The following is a 24,645-nucleotide window of genomic DNA, read 5'->3' on the forward strand; positions in this document are numbered from 1 at the left end:
ATCTTCAGTTCTGTGTTCGGTTATCCAGCTACTTTTTTGCGGCTTATGTGAGATGATGATTATTGGCGACAGAGGGACTAGGGAGAGGAACTCAGCTTCATCCTCCTTTTTCTCAGACTTCTTTGCGTCCCGAGCAGGGGCGGCTCCTTCGCTAAGGCAAAGGAGCGTCGCCCCCCTGGCTGAGCCAGCAGCAGAAAATTAAAAATAGTTTAGTATTGTTTTATTTTAATGTTACTGGCTCAGCCAGCAGTTCAGGGAGGGGCAGAGCTGGGCCATGGGAAGTGGGCTGAGGAGAGAGTGTGCCCCTAAATGCGCATGTGTGTTTAGCTGGCTGTCTCAGACCGGCCAAATATACATGCGCACTTAGGTTTCTCCAGCTCCAGGCTGGAGAAACTGCACAGACCCCAGGGCTGTGTCTGAATGGCTGGCAAAGCTGCTCAGACCAATCTTGACGCAGCTTTCATGCTAGGTGTAGTATAAAAGCAGCACCAGGATTGCTGGGGAGCCTGTGCTGGTGTCCAAGTGAATACTGGGACATCACATCCAGGTAAGAGGAGCGCAATGAAACAGGAGATGGGTGCATAGTGGCAGAAGTAAGTTTATTTATTTTTTTGTATTATTTTCACATCCCCAATCCGTCTCTGTCCCCCGCCCCTCCCCTTGGGATTTGTGGGAGCCGCCGCTGATCCTGAGTTCCAACTATGGCACTTGATGGACTTAGTGCACTTGGTACACCTTGTGCAGATCTACCTTCATGATTGCTTAGTGACTGAAAGAAATCTGTTTACGGAAGCACTCCGAACCCAACTGTTGCATGAACACGGTACGCTGCGTGCAGCCTGGGAGAGAGACTCGGGCGCCCCCCTAGCGAGACCACAATGGAAATCTGTCCTGTCGAGCCACACCACCATTCCTCGCAATTCCAGATTTCGACTCATACAATTCTACATTATTCACAGAGCATACCTTACACCAGCTCACATTAATAGATATTTCCTTTGCTGTGATGCGGCCTGCCCCAGTTGCAAACATCTTCCTGCAGATCTCTTGCACATGTTATGGTCTTGCCCCTCATTACATAGTTATTGGGAAGCTGTAGTCGCTTGTTTATTGACATGCACATCACGCACATTGCTACCCACATGGGAGATCTGTGCATTGGGTTTATTTCCTAGAGGCCTGCGCCACAGGGCTACCGCAAGATTTTTAGACCTGGGATTTATAACAGCCAAAAGGCTGATAACTCGTAGATGGAAGGCTACTGAGCCACCAACTGTGTTGGCCTGGACAAGGACCTACTTGATCTGGTCAGAAGCCGAGGGAGTGGCGCTGCGGCGGGAGAATGCACTTGGGTTGCGCAAATACCCCCTCTCAGATAGCTGGGAAATGATGTTGTCATCCTTGCAGGGCCCAGAGCCTGATTCTGACTCAGCGGAGACAGCCCAGTGTTTGAGGCAGCCCAGGGATCATTGGACATTGGGGACATCCTGAAGGATCGCTGATACGCTTAGCATTTATTATGTTTTAATTCCATGCCCTTAAATTGGGACAACGAGGACACGGCATTTGGATTCATGGTGCGGTTTAACTGCGCAGACGCATCTACACACCATTAAGGGAACTTCACACACCCGAAGGCAATGTGATATTGTTATCGATGGTTTAAAGCTAAAGTACTCCATTGTTATAAAATGTTACTGTTTCATTCATTAATATTCCAGGATCACCATTTATATGCAATGTACAAATGTGTTCACAGTCGAATAGAGAAGAAATAGAATGACAAGATGATTGGTAACCTGTGTCTAAGCTCAGAGGACCAGCTAACCAACACAAAAATGACTAACACTCCAGATTGGATAAATCTTCACTGATTGTAACGTATGATGCACAAGTCCGGGTAACTACTACATTATTCTTTATGTGATTGATATATGCCCACTAACCCTTGTTGAAGAGGCCTACGGGACTGTGTCATGTATAACAACTGTATTCACCTACTGTGTCAATGCTAATATTGTACTATCATTATTTTTTAAAAAACAATAAAAAGATTCGGGAAAAAAAAAAATGACTGAAAGAAATCTGTAATCCTAGACACTTTAAATATGTTGGTTTGTTCCAGTTGAATAGACAGATCCTTCGTTTCTTCCCTTGACCCCCTCCCTTTCCTACTCTGATGCACTCCTGGGAGACCCGGGATTCCCGGGATTCTGCTTCATGTTAAATCAACACCTGGGATGTACTCTGGGTTGCGCTCCGGGCCTGACGTACTATTATCCAGGGAACAGTCCCTTGAAGTCATGCCTTTAAGTCCATTTTCTTGCTGCCTTCTCTCCTGTAGGTGACTCCTGCTTCCTCTTCTTTACGACTGGAGCTCTGTCCCATGCCTTCCCAGATGTAATCTCCGGAGGGTTTAGGGATAAGACACTGAAGTGGATAAAAGCAATATGAGGATGATATGGAGGGAAAATAGACAGCACTGGCAGCATGTTATGGTGCACAGGACGAACGGCAAAAATTTGAGTGGGGCACAACAGTGAGCACACGCAAGTAGCACCTGGCACTAGCGAGACCGCTTCCACGAGGCTCACAGGGCACACTCTCTGCAGCAGCCAACTATGGCTGCCACGCTCACACCTCACTCCTCTCGTTTTGTACCTCTGGGTGCTTCTAGGTGGTTTTTTCCAAATGGTCCTAGTATCGTCCCTGTTTTAAAGAATTGATTATAACATCTCCCAGATCCCCACAAGGCCCCCCCCCAGGAGGTACCAGAGCTTCAGGGGTCAAGCGGGACAGGGCGTCACGGCATCATGGTGTTATGCCAAGTTGTAAAGTGTTCACACAAAAATATAAGGCTCCCTCCTGCGACCTCCCCTGTGTTCACACAGACCTCAGGACACGAGCCGCTAGGTCTGACGATAGAAACTGCCAGGCGCTACGGCAGCAGGCCAAGTGTCCTCACTGCCCTTAGTGCAGACAGGGAAGACCGCATTCCGTGCCACGTCTCCAGACTGTAGGTGGTGCGGGGGAGCAGAGGAGCAACAAGCTGGAAAGTAGCTGAACCAGATGCAACAGTATGGTGTGACGCGGCGCCCCCAGGTACCCCATGGTTCCTGTTTCTGCTGTACTCCTCCACATCTTTTACCACTGCCGCCTCCGCTGCCTCCAGCAGCACGCCACACCTTTGTCTTGGTTCACAGCCCACGGCTCTCAGGCCCTGGTCTTCGGCTCTGCTTCTAGCTACTTGCCGCTGTGAGACCTTGAAAGCCGTGATATGTCACTTCCGTCAACAAACAGCATATTGTCAAACCACATTTCGTTCTCAAAGACAAATTCTGTGAAATTTTCAGAGAATTTGAAGAGATTTCACAAAGAGAACGTGGTAATTTTGCGCACAGTTAGATGTGATCAGTTTAAGTCAATATATCCCTTAGTTAAAATTGGTGTTGATGAATTTTTGTGGCTTGGTGTTTCACATTATATTTTTAATCTCAGACATCTTAATCATCAATTTAGGTCATTTTTCTGGCTCATCGGAAATATCTAAGGCAGTGGTTCCCAACCTCTGGTCCAGGGACACCTGGGGTCCACGAAGTCTCCTCAGGGAGCCCGTGACTGCTTAGAAAATGAAACAGTATTGACAGATTAATAAAGTGTATTTAAATAAAGTGGTTAAATGAACAAATACACATTTGAAAACGTCAAGGAATTTGAAATTTGAGGCTAAAACTTAAACTAGTTTCCTCAGATTGGTTTGTGGGAGGAGCACAGGTGCATCAAAAAGAATGTAGTATGGACGATTGGGGGCTTCAACTGAATTTAGAAAAGCTCCAGCAGTCCTATTAATTTTTGTTTTGTTTTTTACTTATAGTTGTTTGCAAATTACATAAAATATGTTATCACTTGTGTATGTGTTTGATGAATGCTTGTTTCTGTGTATTGTTTTGCGTTTCAAATCATCAACAATGTTTAGGCCGGGGTCCCCGGCTTCGAGTAATGACTCATTGGGGGTCCCCTGATTCCAATAATATTCAGTGGGGGTCCCCAGGTTCCCGGAATGATAAAGTGGGGGTCCACAGAAGTCAAAGGTTTGTGAAAAAATGTTCTTGGGGTATCTAGGTAACATCTAAAAATGCCAGTCTGGTTACATCTTTCCCTAAAAATGGGAACCAAGTGCTTAACGGTATTTCCTGGTGATTCATAATATGGACATAAGATGTTTATTAATGCGGTAATATTTTTGGAAACCAATAAGACCAAAGAGGCATGCATGTCCAGACTTATGTACTGCAATTCAACATTGGAGACTCCCATCCACGTTTTTTTTTAAATTTATTTTTTTACAGGCAGTCTTCTGGCTTATGAACCAGAAATACTAAACCTGTTGTTCAAACAGTATTTATTTGTGAATGCAAATCTGGCATTTTATTTTTGTGCTACTTAAAGACACAGCAACTTTTTATGTAGTCTTTTGTTTTTCGAATGATAAAAGTTAAACAGTTAGCTAAACAGACTAAAATTAGCCCTCTGGACTGTTTGCTGAAAATGTTATCTTCGACAAAATCTGCCTTGTAATTTATTACATACGATTTCAATGAGTTCATGAATTTGATGATTATTGACTGATGATTTATTAATTGTATATTTTAGTGTTTCATTGTCACTGATAGTTTATTCCATTGTTTACATTGCATTGTTGGATCATTGTAGTAGCTATTTGTAGATATTTATTCTCATTGCTAAATTAATTTCACTATTTCAGCACTGCAAACATGTATACGTATTTTAGAGCTGATGAATAGGGATAGTATTGAAATAATAGAGAGGTTTAAGTTTACAAGTTTTTCAGCTCCCTGGACTAACAGGCTAATCACGGAATTCTACACAGATTTCTTTGAACTATTTTTCATGTCCTTGGAAGCCTTGTAGAATACTACCACACACTTACTGCTACTAACCACCCAGTAGGGCTAGAAATAGATTTTTCTAATTATGCCTATTGTTAAAAATATGTATTATAAAGAACAAACATACAAAGCAGATCCTCTCCTCTAATTCTACCTCTGTATTGCCAGTGCAGGCTAGAATGAAGTCTTACAATCAGTGCCGGGGCTTTTCCACTGCTCAAACTGTTCGTCTTAGTTTCAGAGAAGGCTTTTGATTTAGTGATAAGTGGCTTGAACAAGTGTGAAAGAGTATTGATTTTGATTAGGGGAATTGATATATTGTTAACATCAAGCTGTGGCTAGAAATGAAACAAACCTATCTGACATATGTTCTCTGGCCAAGTGAACCTGACATGGCTATTCTCTTGCCCCTCCATCTCCCACCATGCACAATGTTGATAATACCTTTAGCATATGGTATCAAAGAGTTACACATGAACGGGGCGTGGCCAAGCCACTCAACATGGCGGACGCAAGCTTTTAGAGCTCCGCGCCGCATCCGATTTACCTGCTTAATTGGAGGGGAACGGGAAGCAATCTGCTCCCCAACAAGCTGAATCTGGACCTGGGGGCCTGGGGGCTCCTGTGAGCCGCAAACGGAGTCCCGGTGCCCAGCGGCAGCGAGGTGGAGCCGCGGCTGGACGAACCAGCTGGTAGCCCGGGCCGCGAGGCAGAGCGGGTGTGAGGAGGTAGGCAGCCCCGCGGGAGAAGCGAAGCCGCGATCGCGTGAGCTACACCCAGGGTCTGCTACACTGAGCGGCACGACCCGGGGAGACGCGGCTATTAGCGGCATTGTGGCAGGAGCGCAGCCGCTCGGGCCGCACCCAAGGACTAGGCCGCGAGATAGTGCGGCCTGAAAAGAGGAGGCAGCTCGGGCGCGCGTTTGATCTGGAGCCCCCCGGGATCTCCCCCTCGGTCACTGGCCACATTGGAGGATCGGGCCACGAGGTGGGACGACCCGGGGGGTGAAGAAAGGAGGGAAGAAAAAAAAAAATAATAATAATAGAAAAAAAAAAGAAAAAAAAAAGGGAAAAAGAAAAAGAAAAATAATAATAAAAGAAAAAGAAGAGGCCTGCGGCAGATGAGACAGGCTGTGGCCGAATCGGGGTATGGAGCTATGATGTGGTGAAGCTGAAAGGGAAGTAACAACTGAGGCCTTGGCCGAGTAGAGAACCTAAGGCCTGCTGGATTCCTCCCCCCGATTGCTGACGAATACGATCCGGGGAGCAGAGACGACGCCCCCCGGAGGTGATCAACAGGTGAGACCGTGGCTCGCATGGGCCCCACACTGAGACGGGGTGCGAACCTGAGTAGTGTCCCCTTCCTCCACCTCTGACTGCAGTCACGGACTGGAGGGGGTTCCCCCCTTGGTATTTGGGACCCTGGGTTGAGAGGACCAGGAGGTGCCCTTAAGTGGAGGGGAGTTGGACCGCTGATGGATCTGTGGGGATACCCTAATCCACACCTGCGTCGACACCGAGCACCCCTGCTCTATTGGGCACAACCATCAGCGGTGGAGAATTAGGTGCTGGAGAACCGATGAGGGGGGAACCATTTGGCCGGGCTGCTCGTGCTGTCACGGGGGGACTCCCATCGACCCTCAGACAAGCGGGCCCGGCCCCCCTCCAATAATCTAGGGCACCCAGACAAGCAAAGACTGCGCTGAAGATTACAAAACACACTAGAATCCGGAGGCGCACAGCACATCACATAAGAGTCGACACCAGGTGCAACCTTCCACTGGACCGGCTATTGTGGGAAACTCACAACGTGGACCCCAAGGTGCAGGGGAGGCATGAAAGGAAGCCCAATGCCTATAATATGGCCACATACACAGTAATCACCTGGAATGTAAGAGGCATTCACACACCAAAGCGGCGGTATGCCATCTACTCCTACCTCAAACGCCACTCAGTCCATATAGCGATCTTACAGGAGACACACCTAGCGAGCCCCGAGATTCCCCGATTGCGCCAGCGCTGGAGAGGGCAATTATATGCGACGGGACACTCGGCATATGCCAAGGGTGCACTTATTTGGATTAGAGCTGGCACCCCCTTTGTAGCAGAAGAGCAGATCGTGGACCCACAGGGTAGATTTGTACTAGTTAAGGGAAGACTCGCAGGACACACGGTTGTACTGGGCTCTATATATGCTCCAAACACAGACCAAACTGCTTTTCTACATAAACTATCACACCAATTGGTGGGCTGGAGCGGCCTCCCGTGGCTGCTGGGGGGGGGGGGGGGGGGGACTACAACAGTGTGCTTGATGTGGAATTAGACCGCTCCTTTCCCCCGCTGTCCACATCGCCAGTGGTAGCTGCTTCGTGGGGTCTGGTGGACTGGACCCAGCAATGGCAATTAGTAGACGTGTGGAGACAGCGACACAGGGTGGACAGGACTTACTCCTTCTACTCTGCCCCGCCCTCCCTACACATGCGTCTAGATAGAATACTTTGCAACACGAGCCTCGCCCCGGTGGTGGTGAACACGGAATATCTGTGGCGTACACACTCCAACCACAACCCCCTGATTGCGCGCCTATGCTGGGGATCCCCACGTCCAGCCATTCCCACATGGAGACTAAGAGCGGAGCTACTGGAAGACGCTGCTTTCAGGGCGTCACTAAGCGCCGTAATCCCAGAATTCTTCTAACAAAACGACGGCACGGCATCGTCGGGTTTAGTGGAGTGGGATGCATTTAAGGTCTTCGTGCGTGGGCACTGTTTGGGAGCCCAGTGTAGCCTGCGCCGCTTCGTTGAACGTGAGCTGACCCGAGTGGAGCAGGTCCTGTTACAGTCAGAGAGGAAAGCAGCCAATAATCAAATTAATGACTTGAAACTGCCGGCAGTACGCGCCGAACACTTGTTATTAGAGCGTTTACGAAGTCTAAATTACACTGTGCACTCTGCGAGAACCCATGCATCAGCCGACAAAGCAGGCAAGCTTTTAGCCTGGTTGCTCAGACGGGACTGTGAGAGGAAACCGATAGTGCAGATTCGCTCACAGACCGGGGAACTACTGTATGCACCCGGGGAGATACAAGCCGAATTTACAAGACATTACGAAGCACTCTACGCCTCTAGGGCTCCTCCTGGAGCGACACCGGCGCAACATTTCTTGCCAGAGTGGAGCTCCCACAATTAGAAGACAATCAGTCTGAGGCACTTGAAACACCCCTCGACCTGGAAGAGATTAGATCTAGCATCCGCGAACTTGCGTCTGGCAAAACACCGGGCCCAGACGGGATCCCGGTTGACTTTTATAAGGCCTTCGCGTTGCAGCTGGCACCCAGGCTGCTCCGTGTATATGAGACGGCAGAACAAGAGGGCCATTTATCGACCACTCAAAGAGAGGCACTGCTGGTCTCTCTTCCCAAACCCGGGAGGGACCCAGTGGACTTGGGGTCGTACAGACCATTGCCGATGCTGAACACTGACTCCAAAAATTTTGCCAAACTGCTGGCGACACGCCTCGCACCGGCAGTGCTTGGCCTGATACACCCAGACCAAAACGGGTTTGTCCCAGCCAGAGACACCTCCCACAACATCAGAAGGTTATTCAGAGTCATGCAATATGCGAAACGTGACTGGCCCCGAGCGGGCTGCCTTGTCCTAGACCTGGAAAAGGCTTTTGACTCCCTGGAGTGGCCCTACTTGTTCAAAGTGTTGCGGCAGTTCGGCATAGGACCATCCTTTACCCGTTTAATTACTACTATACACCAGACAACTAATCCGAGTTAGACTGGGACCCGAGATATCGGAGCCGATCCAGGTGCGCAGGGGTACGAGACAGGGCTGCCCTCTCTCACCACTTCTATTCTCACTCGCTATGGAACCCGTAGAGGCAGCCCTGCGTAAAGAGGGTGTAACTGGGGAAACCCATTAGGGGATGGCCTCCACATAGTGTCGTTATACGCCGACGATCTTCTCCTATACTTCTGAGATATCACCCGGATCCCTCCCGAGGCCGGCTTGCTCCTACAACAATTTGCATCAATATCTGGCCTTAGAGTAAACTGGACCAAATCCTGCCTCTTTCCCTTTGACCCGGGACTCACAGACCCAGGACTTATATTGGCCGAGAGCCCTGTCCCAAGGCAACCTCATACGTTTAGATACCTGGGTATTCGTATCTACCACAGCGAGGAAGATATATTCGAGGGTAACCTTGCGAGGGCGGCGTCCTCGGTCAAGTCCCAAATTATATTTTGGAGGACACTACCGCTGTCAGTAGCAGGTAGGATAGCACTTCTGAAAATGGTGGTTTTGCCCCAGTTCTTGTACTTTTTCTCTAACCTCCCGCACTATGTTCCTTTCGCCTTCTTCGGAGCACTGGAAACGGGACTGAGAGCATTTATCTGGAATGGCGGCCGTTGTAGAGTTGCTCTTAAAACACTGTACCTATTGCTAGATAAGGGAGGACTAACAGTCCCTAACCTGGAGCATTACTACCTAGCGGCCCAGCTTCAGTGGATGTCCAGATGGCTAGCTGATGCTCAACACGCAGACACAGCTTCAGAGAGTGGGCCATGGTCACTCCAACAGATTTAACACCTATTTCACCCACTCACACAAACGCAAACCACACACCAACTCTTTCTCAGGGTAGCCCACAGATGCTTCCGCAGATCGCTCCACCTCACAAACTCGATAATTCCTTTTGCACCAGCTCTAGCACTATTAGGCACACCAAGAGGCCCCAGAGTCATTTCAGAATCTGAACTACGCACAGGGCACGAGATAGAATTATACACACTGGGAGATCTCTATGAAGAAGCCCAGCTGCTTCCCTTTGCTAGGCTTCAGGAGATGGGATTGCCACCCGGCCAATTCCTACCACATTGCTCCTTACTGAGGGAGCTGAGGTCTAGATGGGGAGACATCTCAGTGGCACCTCCTACTCACTTACTGATTCAGTATCTACAGGTTGTGGGTCGCGGGCGCCACCTGATCAGCTGGCTTGCAGATGCCCTGAGAACCCAGACTGTCCTTGAAAACGAAACGATACGCGTGGCGTGGGAGGCAGACACCGGCGATTCAATAGCAGTGGCAAAATGGAGATCTGCTCTCTTGGGCCACCTCAATGTGCCTCGCAACTCTCAATTTCGCCTAATCCAATACTACATAGTACATAGAGCCTACCTCACCCCAGCCCGCGTGAACAGATACTTCGATCGCAGAGACGCGGCTTGTCCCCGATGCTGTGATATCGGACTGGACCTGTTGCATATGCTATGGTCCTGTCCTGACTTGGATTCATACTGGAGGGCGGTTACTGACAACTTGTCTGACTGTATATCGCAACAAATACCCTTCACATGGGAAGCATGCATTCTAGGACTATTCCCCAGAAGTAAGCGGCGCAGAGCGGAGGTACGCTTCACGGATCTAGGACTCATAGTGACAAAACGATTAGTGACCCGTAGGTGGAAATCACAGAATCCGCCACCTATACAGGCCTGGAGGCGCTCCCTCGAGGTATGGGCGGGAGCTGAGGGCACGGCGCTCACACGGGAAGAAGCCCTGGGGTTGAGACAATTTCCACTGTCCGCCACCTGGGAGGGAATGCTGCTGCGACTGCGTAACATGGGAGTACACCTAACAGGGGAGGGAATAGAATAATATAAACGGATGCCCACTGACGAGAAAATGCACCACACTTGGGAACTGAATGTGAAAATTAGCGAGATACGCACCGATACCGGGAAGCAAAGAGATAGTATCCATCTTACCTTGCACCCGGCCCAGCCCCTCTATCAGCAAATAGATTTGTAACGATGAGATCCCCACGCTGACTGGATAATATTTGCATATGTGAAACTTGTGTAAGAGTCTGTTAACGGCAATGTTATCGTTATTTTAGTTTTCCTTTTTATTTTCATTCTATTTAAAAGTTATACATATAAACTTCATAATCTCTGCCTCCTTACTAGAATCTCCTCAATTGACCATTTGATTCGGAAACAATGTTAAATCGACTGGCGCTGTCAATGACGCACTAGCCGATGAACATTAGATACATTGCGGACTTTCCAAACTGCAGCCGCGCAATGGGCTTGAAGCAATAAAGCGCACCAAACAGCAAAAACAACATTGTAAAATGACTGTAGCCAGCACAATGCACAAACTGAACAACTGAATAACTACAAGTATATGCTGTACAATATGCTGTAGCAATGAGATTCGTATGTACTAATCAATGTGTGAGGGTATATATATAGCACACCATACTGTACCAAAATGTAACAATTTTCAAAGCATTAAGCAATGTAATAATAAAATACCAATAAACAGATTTATGAAGAAAAAAAAATCAAAGAGCTACACATACAAAGTCTATATTAAAACTATATGCAGATGACGTTATTATAGTCGAATACACCTGACATTTACTGACCCACATAATCATGGCATGTTTTAGGCCTTTTTCATCGCCTTGATCAAGTTGAAACTGTTTCCATTAAACATTTTCCATATAAAACTTTTGTTATATCCAGAACTAAACGTGAGTATATAAATAATCTAATCATATGATTACAGACAAGAAGCTGAGAATAGAAGTGAAGAGGTTGATGAAACTGCCATTAACCATAATCTGTATAGCTTATCCACATGGATGTAATGCACAAAGCGTTATCTTATTTTCTGATCTGCCCAGGGTTATGTCGAAATAAAGTAACTTTTCACGACACTGTTGAACACTCTGCAAACTTAAATGGGGTCGATGCATGGTAAAGTCAGAAGAAAAATACTGGGATAAGATGAGTGGTGTATTAGTCCAGGCCCTTGAAAATTAGCATCTGCTTACCCAGCACCACTCTGCCTCTAACTGGTTCTCGCCCAAATGAATTAAATCCACAAAGAGAAGTGAGAAGCCAGTGTCTGCCTCTGCTTAGGATATATAGGGCCAGATGTAGCAAAGCTTTAGCGACTCGCAAACGGCGAAAATCGCCGTTTGCGAGTGGCTAAAGCCACTTTCAGATGTAGAAATGCATTTTGCGAGTCGGAACCGACTCGCAAAATGCATTTCCGAGTCGCAAATAGGAAGGGGTGTTACCCTTCCTATTTGCGAGTCGCACTGGTATGCATTTTCATTCGCGACCGCAATTGCGGTGACAAATGAAAGCGCAGTTACCATCCACTTGAAGTGGATGGTAACCCAGGCGCAAACGGGTAGGGGTCCCAATGGGACCCCTTCCCCTTTGTGTCTGGCACAAAAATTAATTTTTCAGAGTAGGCAGTGGTCCAATGGACCACTACCTGCCCTGAAAAATACCGAAACAAAAGGTTTCGGTTTTTTTTTTCAAAGTGCAGCTCGTTTTCCTTTAAGGAAAACGGGTTGCACTTAGAACAAAAAAAACTGCTTTATTTAAAAGCAGTCACGGACATGGTGGTCTGCTGTTCCCAGCAGGCCACCATCCCCGTGAGTGCCCTGAATCGCTATGGGGTCGCAAATTGCGACCCACCTCATTAATATTAATGAGGTGGGTCTTTGCGACCCCATAGCGACTCGCAGAAGGTGTCTGAGACACCTTTCTGCATCCCAAATTGCGAGTTGCAATTTGCGAGTCGCTGGGACTCACAAATTGCAACTCGCAATTTGGGACTTTGCTACATCTGGCCCATAATGCCTTAGAGGCGGGCTGGGTATTAATGGAAATGAGATACATACTTGAAAATTAACTCCATGAAAAAACTACATAAGATTGTCTTATTGCCAAATTTGCAGTGCTATCCTCTAATTAGGTATCCAGGCTACCGTTGGGTAAAAATACTTTGAGGTGTACAGTTGATTTTTAAGTATACCAATCTTTTTCTTGACAAAACGTTTACATTTATAGACAAGTTTCACAAAATAAGAGTTAACACCACAAGATATCCTGAAGTAGGATAGATATCCCTTTATTTTCCAATTTCAAGACAATGCCATATTCATGTAAGAAATTGTAATACACTGAATATGTCTATTTTTCAGGTGACTAGAAGGCAGATGGATCTTGATGCGGTGCTTTATGATTAATAGTGCCAATAGACGTCATCAAATAAAGTCTGTATCTCTGAATTATAAGCACACAGTATTATCATTTAAATTTGAGCACTAAATATACCATATCCCAAATACCTACATGAACTATGTCCCACTTTTTTGTATCAAAGTAGATATTATAAGGTTAGCTCATATATCCTTGTGAGTATAAAAATATACAATGCTCTGAATTGATGCTGGACAGCTAGAGCATCTGGGATTTTAAGCATAACGGATGGAATTATGGCTGCCATAATAAATCTGGTCATAAATACATTCCTGCTGAATTTTAAAAAGGATTCTAGAGACTCCCACTCTGTTGTAAGACGTTTTGCTGGGAAGCTGGATTTCACCCTATCACAACTTGTGGTGCTCTCATCACTGCACTCATAAGACGAGTCAAAGTTCAGCATAAAAGGCTTCACTTTCTCCGGCTATTATAATCTTGCCTACAGAGGAAACTAGAGCATTCCTGCTGTGCACGAATCCAAGGCTTTCTATCACTTATTCAAGAGAGAGCTATTCTGTTGATGGGTTAAAGATGTCAAAGGTACTGGACAGTTTGTACATATCCCAGCCTTCTTGACATATTGACACAGAGGGTCCTTGGAGTCCTGGAGGGAGAATGGACTATGTGGTAAACCCATAGTAGTTCTGCCATCCTTCTTGTGTAGTCCACGTCCAGCCCGCACAACCCAGCCAGAATGCCTCACTGGCCTGGAGAAAAGATAGGGAGTAACCCTGGTTCTGGGATGCACCTCAGGTTGTTTATATAGGGAGTATGATTTCAAAACTCCATCCTCCTTAGGTTGTCCTATTATGCTATTGTATGTGGCACTTCTAGAGCATATGCAACAAGATGAATCTCATGGAGAAGGTGTAAACTTTTATGGATAGTCCCACTCCCTTTAGACTGATGCCCATCTTTTATCTTTCCTGGCTTGCCATCCACTGAATATGGTGGTGTTTCTGGACATCTCATCTGGAATTGACCAGCGGGCCCCAAATCCTATCCCATCTGAAGAAGGGCAAGTTGTATCTAGTAAGCATCTTAAGTGCTAAATCCATACACAACCCATTCATGCCACTGCCCCTGTTGTGAAACCCAGCTTTCTCTGGAATGACTGTGATATGTCTGTTTGTGCAATCCTGAAGGAGCTCCCCTTTCCTAATGAATGCATGTTGGTGGCCGTGTTTTTCAACTCGCTGTTCTCTGGAGTGGCTACTGGACTCCATAACAGGGGCAAAACATGTATCTACTAAGAAACAGAAACCAATATTTTGAAGTAAATTTGTTTACATTTTTTTTTCTTTGAAAGAAAAAAAACTTTCTTTGTGGGAACTGAGGTTCTTACCACAATGAAAAATGTATATTTAATAACTAAAACTATCTATTTTTAGAAACTTTTAACTGATGTTTGCACTTGAGGTGACAACATTCTCAAAATATATCTTGAAAACTGATATTTGAGTATTTCTATCAGTCAGTGAAATGTTTTACTGTAATTATTTTTAATGCCAAAGGACAGTGGCTGCTATAGTTGTTATCTCGTAATTCAAATTAAGTCTTTTCATGTTCATACTTCCTTTAAATACATTGCTCTTAGTGGCCCTAAGGGGCCCATGTGGTGATCACTATCTGCATTACAGGGGATGGTTACTATTGTAATCTTGTTACAAAGATAATAATTGTTTGTAGCATGAATGTGTTTCATTGATCAGATGTAACTGTTTTTACAGAAAAGGCTCGACACCCCTGGCCAATCGGTTTCTGCCTGTCTCTTTTAAACAATTATAGCCCTCTGTTCTTCCATCTTAGACATCTTTGATTAGGGTGTGTCGAAGAGAATTCTGTTCTCACTTCAAACTCTACGCCATGAATTGCTACAGATCTGAACATGGAAAAGGAAGACTGAGGAGCTGATGTGGGTAAGAGAAAATAGAAGAGCTAAAATTCTTTTAGAATACCCGGACAAATTTCACAAAGTTCAGAGGAAACGTTCAATTCATTAGGTAAGATTGAGTGCCAAGCAGACAGATTGTGCTGTTAGCAGTAAACACCTTAATATTTAATGCAATAATTCCTTTATATTGAAGTTACAATAAGGTTATCATACAATACGTCAGTAGTACCAAAAAATTTCTCATTTACCCTAGTTTTCAATTCTATCTCCCTGGGTATGCTTTAACAGATGACATCACAAGTTGCATCATGACCACACGGTGGGTCTTCTCACTAGTTTCTTTTCCTTACTTCTCAAAACTGATCACAAAACCCCACTCCTAAAAAAATACAAAAAACATAACCTTGCCAAAGAGGAACTCTTGAACTCCTACCAACACACCTTTCGTTGTTAAGGGAAATTCTCAAAAAGGTAGCAACTCCACCACTACAAGAAAAGGGGGCCATCTCACGCACTGGACAGCATGACATTAATGTGTTCTCAGGTCTCTACCCAGAAGGCCAATTCATCTCACCATTTGAAAGCTCGCCATCTTCGCATCCCTTTTACCTAGACATCTTACGATACTATCAGTTAAGAGCCAAATGCCGGGTGACACACAATACAAAAAAAAAAAGAAAAAAAAGTAGCAACTAATCAGATTTTTTAATAGCCTCAACTCCACAAATATATCTTAGCTAACTAAGAAGGGTTTTGGATCTATAGTGGTACGGAGAATGCCACCATCCATGAGGCAAATTATTTTCTTTCAATCGTTAATGTTTGCAAAGGGTCTCTCTAATACAACTGTCTGACCTGTTAGCAGACTCTGATACCACTGACCACCAGAAATTAAAGTTCCTGAGCAATCATCATGGGTCAGTGGGTCACACAGGCTAGTAGATGACTTATTAAATGCCTTGCACATGATTTGCATTCTGTTTTTCTTGTTTTCCAAAAGTGTAACATTGCGGCTACCATCCAAAGATTAGCTCTATTTCAAAATAATGACGCTTTAAAAGAATGCAAACAGTACTTTAACATGAGGATTACAAAAACTCCTTTTACCCCCATCAAACTACGGTGCAGTTTCCAAAAGTGGAAAGTATAGCAATCAACATGAACAGACTAGGGGATGATGTACATGCTGCAGGGCAGAGGTTATGTCAGTCAGAGTGACGGAATAAATTATTACATTAGCCTGATGAAGTCTCCTTCACCCAACTATTAAAATAACCACCAAAGACGGCTGTCATTTCTTAAGCATTGGCAGCCACTGTCATCAGGACAGTTCCTGACAATGCTTTTTATGTTTGACCCACAGCTCCACCAACATGAAAGTCGTCTAGCAAACTTGTTCCTTTTTTCTTTTCATCAAGAAAATCCCAAAGTGGGATTTTCTTTTTGAAAATAAAAAAAATAATACCCCCCTGGCCATGGGAGCTGGTGAGGTGAACATCTGACAGTTTTTACTGCTTGTTAACGCGATGGCTTTAAAGGCAGTGAAAACTGACCTGTATGTCTGCCCATCTAAATTAGGTGTGCTGACATAGAGGTCAAACTCTAGCAGCTTGACGGAATAAGGGCCACTGGAGGGGTGTAACCCTGGTTGAGATGGAAGAGTCTCAGTGGGGGTTACACCAAAGACCCACCTGCAATTAAATCGGACGGGCGTACCATTATGTTAGCGGTATGTATACTCTGTCACTGCTGCGATGGAGTATCCTTACCACCAACACATAAATCAACTCTAAGGCTTGGTCAGTGCTGAGATAATATTACCTGCTCCATCCTGAGAAGGAAGCAGTCGATGAAATCCCTGGGGCAATTGGGATCCAGGGTGTCCTGATGTGCTTTAACACGTTCCGAAACAAAATTCTTCAATTCGGTGATGTTTTTGTTCAGTAGATGGAATGGTCCGGGCAGGCATTGCATGAGACGAGGAAAAGAGTTCAGCAGCTGGAAGAAGTAAAAAGGAAGTCTTGCTTTACATGGTGTTTTCTGGGTTCAGGATCTGGTCAGACTGATTACTTATTATCCAACCCTACATCACTTAAAAATCCTGGTGGTGGGGGGATATTCAGAAAGGCACACTGAAGCTTCAAAGATAATGGTTTCAAACAAGTTATCAAAATTTGGAAAAATGGGCCAACAACGTTTACTCCTTATCCCTTATTTGCATTTTCTGTTTTGTGGTTTGCTCCTTATTTACATTTCAACCAAACACCATCTGTGATTTATATTATGGCTACTATCCTACATCCCTACACATGTAAGAATTTGATCACAGCAGCCAATATAAATGCACCCTCGTTAGTTGTACAGTGATAAAATTGTGTTTTAGCTAAAATCACTTTACCTGCTAGAATTAAGGGACATATAACGAAGTTGGATGATGTGATGTTCTGTTTAAATATGTGGGTTTTAGGCCTCATCTGTGCATTAACAAGTGTTCTGCTTGTGCATTTAAAACAAAATTAATAAATAGGTAAAGTTATTACAACATTTCGAAAATGAATTCAAATCATTACCTCTTACATTTAATGTTTTAAATGCAAAATGCTCAATTACAGAAACAAATAAAATTAATAGAATTGTTGAACAATAATATTTACATAGGGTTGTAACAGTAATTAACTAGATGAGTGTTATAATTCCAGTTACTCCTACACTGCACACAGTCACTTAAACAAGGGTTTAGCTCATCATCATAAATAGAATTTGTTCATAGATTAAAAACCATAATAGTATATGTTAAAACTCAACTTACTGTTTGTGATTAAAAACGAAAGATATATACATGGAAATCAACCGTCTTCAATGGGACTCAATATCAAAAACAATATACATTAAAAATACACTTAAGATATATACAAACATCTCTAATAATTCTCAGAGGTCTGTTCTGCCCTCCTGGTTAAGAAGTGCAACCGAGTTCTCCAGGTCTTTCTGATAGATAAGGAATGACATACATAAGTGCAAATTTTAAAACAGACCACACCCGACTGTAATTGCAGCAAAAAGGCCAGTGTGTGTGAATAGATTTTCTAAAACCGTGGTTCCTTAGTAGAGGATTAATAAAATCAGTTTTAGGTGCATCATAAAAAGAACAGAAAAACAAAGTGCAAGGTACTTTGCATGGCCAACACTGTTTTTGTTCCTGGCTAGAGTGAGTCCCTCTTCCTTAAATAGCAGAAGAGGCATATGCTTTAGTTCTGCCTTTCCCACCTGGGTTCGGTTTCCGGGCCGTTCAAATAAGTATGGCCTCACCAGCTTAGCACATAAAGTTCTGATGTTCATAAACCAAAGAATGGAGAGTGCCCTATCCAGTGTCAAGCACTCTTGCAGTACTAGTCTGTTTAGCAAAGCTTGCTTGCTTTTCCAAAGCCAGTGTACAGCAGGAATGGAAAGGCGTTATAAGGTCTTTAATAAGAAGCATGCACAATTCCCAGTGGCGCAGATAGGAAGAACAGTTGGTGGGAAGGGAAAGCAATCTCCGTAATCAGCCATTTTCAGATATCTGTAGCCTCGTTGTCTCTACGTGTACCTGTATTCCCAAATAAAGTAACAGAGATGCACTTGGCCTGGTCAATCAAACATTTCCCTTAAAGGCTTCCATCCCATCAAATGCAAATAACGATGAGGCCTTCACAAATTGGTCATTTCTGATGTTACTTTGCTGCTTTCGAGTACCACGAGCACCAAAACATACTTCCAGATAGGAGAAAGTACTAGTATGTATTAGCTCAACACTGTTGAAACTGTATTGACAAGGTTGTGAGAGGTGATACCACAGGTCATAATGAAATATAGTTTTCAGGTTTACCTTGAGATCCACATCACCCATACATTTCACACAGGTTTCCAATGGGATTGCAGGACCTTTGGAAAGTGAGCCCTCACCACCCCATCATCAACGCACAGGAGTGTTGGGACAGGGCTGTTTTCATTTTGAAGCATGTCCATGCACTTCTTCAACAACACCTTCTGAAAGTTAGTTATGTAAAGAGGCGAGGTAGGTATGCAGCCTTGCATAACGCCCCCCCAATCAACTTGGAACATCACAGCACTCCCCACCTACGCCATACCTAATTTTGGCAGCAGAAACAGTATATATTTCCTTTCTTAGATTTATGACTAACTTATCCATAGTCACCTCCCTCCTACATTAAGCAGCATGACTTGCTAGGAGATACAAAATCAAAATCACTTTGCGTGGTCCAGGAATGCCAGGCAGATTTGACAACCATATACCTGTGATTAGTAGAGACAGAATGAAACACTGATCCTATGTACCAATACCCCTCCCTAATTCATATTGGATAGCGGTGAAGATATGTCTTTCGTTCTACACTTCCATTCTGGCCAGCAGTATAGTTCCCACAACCCTGACTGGGGAGTCCAATAAAGATATGAAACGATAACAGCTGGGGTCATTACGATTGCCATTTTTCTATGTAGGTATAATAAGCAACTTTGACCATGCGTCCAGTTTCCCCATTTTACAGGCAGTTGTGAGAACATTGGTGAGAAGACAAAGAACTCAGTTAGCTTTATAGAGATATGAACTCAGCGACACAAAACTCAGAGTTAGCTTCATAAAGATCTGATGGAACACCAGCAGGGCCTGGGCTTCTGCATTAGGATTTTTTAGGATTGAGTTAATCACATCTAGCAGAAGGGAGGTCAAGAGGCAATGCACTCTTAGACATGGAGGATGAGCCAGTAGACACCCAGGACTCTAAGGCCCTCATTACAACCCTGGCGGTCGGTGTTAAAGCGGCGGTAACACCGCCAACAAGACGGCGGTAACAAAAATGGGATCACGACCATGGCAGAAACCGCCAACACAGACAGCCACTTCAACACACTGACCGCCACTGCGGTAGCAACAAACACTGAGGCGGTCACCGTCAACAGACAGGCGGAAGACAATGTACCGCCCATCCCATCACAACCCGACAATCCGCCAGCTTTTCCAGTGCAGGACCAACGCCATCAAAAGCACGGCGGAAACAGTCTTTGGAAGGGAAACCACTCACCTTCCAACAATCAACGAAGAACCAGGATGCCATGGAGCCAGAGCTGCAGGTCCTCCCCATGCTGGTCTACCTCCTCATACACGAGGAATATCACAGGAGGCGGCGGCGAAAAAGACCACGGTGAGTACATCACCTAGCACACAGGGAGGGGGGGAGGAAAAAGAGAGTGACACACACACACGCAACACCCCCACCCTCAACACTATACACATAAAAACATGCATCAACATTACATGTACAGCCCGTAACCCCCTGGAAGAACGCAAGGACAAAAGGAATCTAGTTAAATCAGTGATATTTTAGAAATAGGCAGATATACTCAACGAATCGAAAAACAGTATATACAATTATTTACAATATGAACAGAAGGCCGTACACTGTCCTTTGTAAATGTCTGTGGCCCACTGGGCCAAAAATCATGGGCAAAGCCCACGCTTGACTCCTGCCTCAATACGGAGAGAACACTGCAAGGGCATCAGGTCGAAAACACACAGGCATCTCAGGGGGAAGGGATAGGGTGGACACCTCAGCCGGAAGATGGTACTATGCCACTGCTCCTCGAGGGGGCTCCATGCCCACAGCGATTTCCTGGGGAGTGCAAAGCCACAGTCTCTCAAGTGGGTGGTTTGCCCACTGCTTGGTCCTGGGGAGTGCAAACCACAGTCTCTCAAGGGGGTGGCATCTCCACTGGTTCTGGAGGGGGCTTTGTGCCCAGTCTGTTTCATCCTGCCAAGGATAGGGGGAGTGGATGCATTTCTCCATTGGTTCTGGAGGGGGCTTTGTGCCCAGTCTTCTTCATCCTGCCAAGGATAAGGGGAGTGGATGCATTTCTCCACTGGTTCTGGAGGGGGCTTTGTGCCCAGTGATGCTACACTTGGGGTGTTGCAGTTCACATTCCCTCACCTGGGTGTCTGAGGCACGAGATTTGCAGGGAGCAGGTAGCATGATACTCCATGGAGGCAAGGCCAAACTGCATCCTGCGGCGACTAAGGCTGCATACTGGTGGTAGTGCCGGTGCTGGTGGCGGTGCTTCCAGTGGTTGTGGGAGGCTCCAGGTCGTCTTCTGCAGCCTCGGACGGCTGCCCACTGGGGATGCTGCTGCTGACAGTTGTTGTGGCAGCGGCAGGGCAGGTGGCGGTGCTTGCCTCGGTACAGATGGCGGAGCTGTCGGCTCTGGTGGTGGGCACTAGGCCCTCACCTGGAGCCTCCGAGGCCTGAAGTGCCTTGCCTTGGCTTTTCTGCCCCTTCCTCACCTGGGCTGATTCTCCTGGGACCTTGACCCTGGCAGCTTGAGTTTTGGAGGAGGCCTTGCTGGGTGGGTGGTGCTCCTTGCCCGTGCTGCATGCTGGCCCCTTCTTCACCTTGGCAGGTGGCGGAATGGGTTGGTCCTTTGCAGGGGTCGGTGGCACACTGCCTGGCCTGACGGGTGCCCCCTTTGATCCTCTGGGAGTTGCAGTGACCACAGCGGACGCCGACTTGGTGGCTGAGGTGCTGGCCTGGGATCTGGACACCCTGGCCCGAGGGGAAGGACGGGGGGGGGTGAGGGGCGTGGGTGGGTAGGTAAGAGGTCAACGTTAGCCAGGAAAAGTTTCTTAGACACACTGGGACGGGGAGATGGAGAGGGTTTGGGAGTGGAGGAGTGGTTGTAGGAGGTGTCTGTCTGCTGAGTTTGGGTGAAGGTGCATGGGCTGGATGCTGTTGTGAGGTGGATGGCTGTTGGGTTGGTGGGTGCTTATGTTTGTGTACTTTGGGAGGAGGGGTCACAGGCACACTGGGAGAGGACACAGGGGACGTGTGCATGGTTGTGGGGGTGGTGACTGCCAGTGAGGGGTGTGTTGTGATGGGCGTGCTGGTGATGGAGGTAGTGGATGAGGATGTAGTGCATGCAGGAGTGAGTGGAGACGATACTGGGGGGAAGGTGGACGATGAGGAAGAGGGGGACATAGTGGAGGCAGTGGATGTTGCTGTGTGTGCATGGGCATGGTGCTTGTGTGAGTGCCTGTGAGATGAACTGTGGTGCTTTTGTTTGCCTGAGCTACTTGTGTGTGGTGATTTGGGTGAATGCTGGTCTGAAGGTGTGCTTGGGATAGGCTGAGGTTGAGGGGATTGGGACTGGGTAGAGGAAGTTGGAGGGGGGAGGCTAGACACAGGGATAATGTATGCCATCAGTGCTGAGGCCAGAGCCTGAAATTCCTTCTGTTGGGCTGCCACGCCAGAGTAACTGCCCTCCAGGTATGCATTTGTTTGTTGCAACTGCCTCTCGACACCCTGGATGGCATTCATAATGGTTGTCTACCCAACAGAGAGGGATCTCAGGAGGTCAATAGCCTCCTCACTGAGGGCAGCAGGGCTGACAGGGGCAGGGCCTGAGGTGCCTGGGGCGAAGGAGATTCCCACGGTGCACGGGAAACACGCTGAGGAGCGGTGCTGGTAGGGGGGTGGCGGCTGTACCTGTTGGGGTGGGCACTGAGGTGTCCGCCACCGCCAGGGAGCTTCCATTGGAGTTGTCGCTGTCTGTGTTCTCCCCTCCTGTCCCCGTCGTGGTGCTCCCCTTGCCCTCCGTCCCACTGGTGCCTTCACCCTCGGTGGATTTGGCCTCCAGGCCCATGTGGGATGTAGCTCCCTCCGTCGCCTCTGCTCCTCCGCCAGATGATGCTAATGCAAACAAGGACAGGGTGACAAAACAAAAAGGGGGGTAGAGACAGAGGATACACTTGGTCAACGGCAGCAACCACACAACTGTAGGCGTACACTACACACAGGGAGCAGCCCTATGCACTAGGGCATGCACTAACAGTTACACAGCTAGTCACCAGCCCATGGTGTAGAATGCCTAACGCAAGCATCTGCACAACAGAAACCCACAGGACCCTGCCCAGTAGTAGATGGCCACTTACACTATTGGTGTAGGAGTGCTCCAGAGCCTGCCCAACAAGGGACCTACACTGCCATGTTCGCCCTGGCCTAGGGGCACCAACAGCCCACATTCCCCACCCAGGAAACACCTTAACGCGCGCAAAGTCATGATTCTGAATCTGTACTCACCCCCTTGTGGCTGCTGTAATGCTGTGATGCTGTGATGCCGTCAAGCGCCCATCCAAGTCCGGATAGGCCACCGCCAGGATGCAGAACATTAGGGGTGTCATGGTGCAACGGGCACCCCTTCCACGTTTGGTGGCTAGCCCCAGCTGGGCCTCCGCTGTCTTCTTTGACCAGCGGCGCAGGTCCTCCCATCTCTTGGGGCAGTGGGTGCTCCGCCTGTGAAAGACCTCCAGGGTTCGCACCTACTTGGCAATGGCACGCCAAATACCCTTTTTCTAGTGGGCGCTGACCTGGAGGGAAAAGAAATGGAAGTTACTCACCCGCCCGGACCGTCATACTCATTGCCCACCAGTTCCCACCCATGCCCTGATGCACATACACCGACCACCTTACATGCTGCACTCTGGCCAGGACGCCTCAGCACCCCCCAACATGTGGCTTACATCCACAGCACTCCATACATTCATGGCCCACGCATCATGCTCACAGTGTACTCATCTGTTTGTCTGGAGGACCGTAGAGTAATGTGTACTGGGGTAGGACCCCATCCACCAGTTTCTCCAACTCCTCCGCAGAGAAGGCAGGGGCCCTTTCCCCAGACACATGAGCCATTGTCGCTTCCAGACACAGGTCACAGCAGCACTTGCAGTGTAGGTCCTCTCCTGTTGAAGGTCAGGTAGCAAGTGAGTGAATAGTTAGAAAATGGTGGTCACGTCCGCGGCGGTGCGTACCGTCACCGCCGGCATATATCGCCATTGGCTCCTGGAACTCATAGGGCCCAATAATAACCAATGCGAAGTTGTGCGGCGGTCATCGACCACCTACCGCGACGGCACACAACGCCAGCGCAATCACCTCATTTCCACTTGTCCCTCCTCACAGGTCAGGCAGCCGCCATTTCATGGGGGTACAGGGCATGGCACCTAACTGCGTCACAGCAGACATTGGCACATCAACTGACTCTCGAGTTCAATACTGCTTCTGTAAAGTAATAAAAATCAACATTAGTGCAATAGTTGTGGAAATATGACCCTCTGCTCACCGTTCTCTTCCATAGGCTTCAACCGCTGAGGCAGCATATGAGATGGCGGCATCCTCCGGTGTACAGACCCCTGGTGGACCTTGCGACAATGGAGAATAGACACATTATCATCACATACACACTTGATCGTGCCACAGTCCTTACATACATACATACAGACTTGATCGTGCCCAATTGGAGCCAGACCTGATGTCAGCTATCCGCCGGCCCACAGGAATCCCCCCTCTAGTGAAGGTCTTGTCAGTGCTCCATTTCCTGGCAAGTGGTTCCTTCCAAACAGTGGCCATGGCATCAGGGATGTCTCAGCCAGTGTTCTCTAACGGGTTGACCAGAGTGTTGTCTGCCCTGCTGAAACACATGCGCAGCTACATCGTGTTCCCCCAGGTGGAGGATTTGGCCACAGTGAAAGCTGACTTTTATGCCCTGGGACATATCCCCAACATCATTGGTGCCATTGATGGTACACATGTAGCATTTGTCCCCCCCTCTTTCCCCCGGAGAAATGAACAGGTTTACAGGAATAGAAAAAGCTATCACTCGATGAATGTGCAGATGGTGTGTTTGGTGGACCAGTACATCGCCCAGGTGAATGCCAAA

General features: G+C 47.0%; 1 protein-coding gene across 5 annotated transcripts in view; it reads right to left on the bottom strand.

Moving 5' to 3' along the window:
* The window catches only part of LOC138259695 (cytochrome P450 2G1-like), a 394,952-nt gene that overhangs the window by 171,439 nt on the left and 198,868 nt on the right, over positions 1 to 24,645 (bottom strand). For all 5 annotated transcript variants that reach the window (XM_069207584.1, XM_069207588.1, XM_069207585.1 and 2 more), the window contains exon 5: positions 16,705 to 16,881. In XM_069207584.1, the coding sequence (XP_069063685.1) occupies positions 16,705 to 16,881 (177 nt within the window). The remainder of the gene's footprint in view (positions 1 to 16,704; positions 16,882 to 24,645) is intronic.

Source organism: Pleurodeles waltl, chromosome 9 (assembly GCF_031143425.1).
Source record: "Pleurodeles waltl isolate 20211129_DDA chromosome 9, aPleWal1.hap1.20221129, whole genome shotgun sequence".
Classification (NCBI taxonomy): Eukaryota; Metazoa; Chordata; class Amphibia; order Caudata; family Salamandridae; genus Pleurodeles; species Pleurodeles waltl.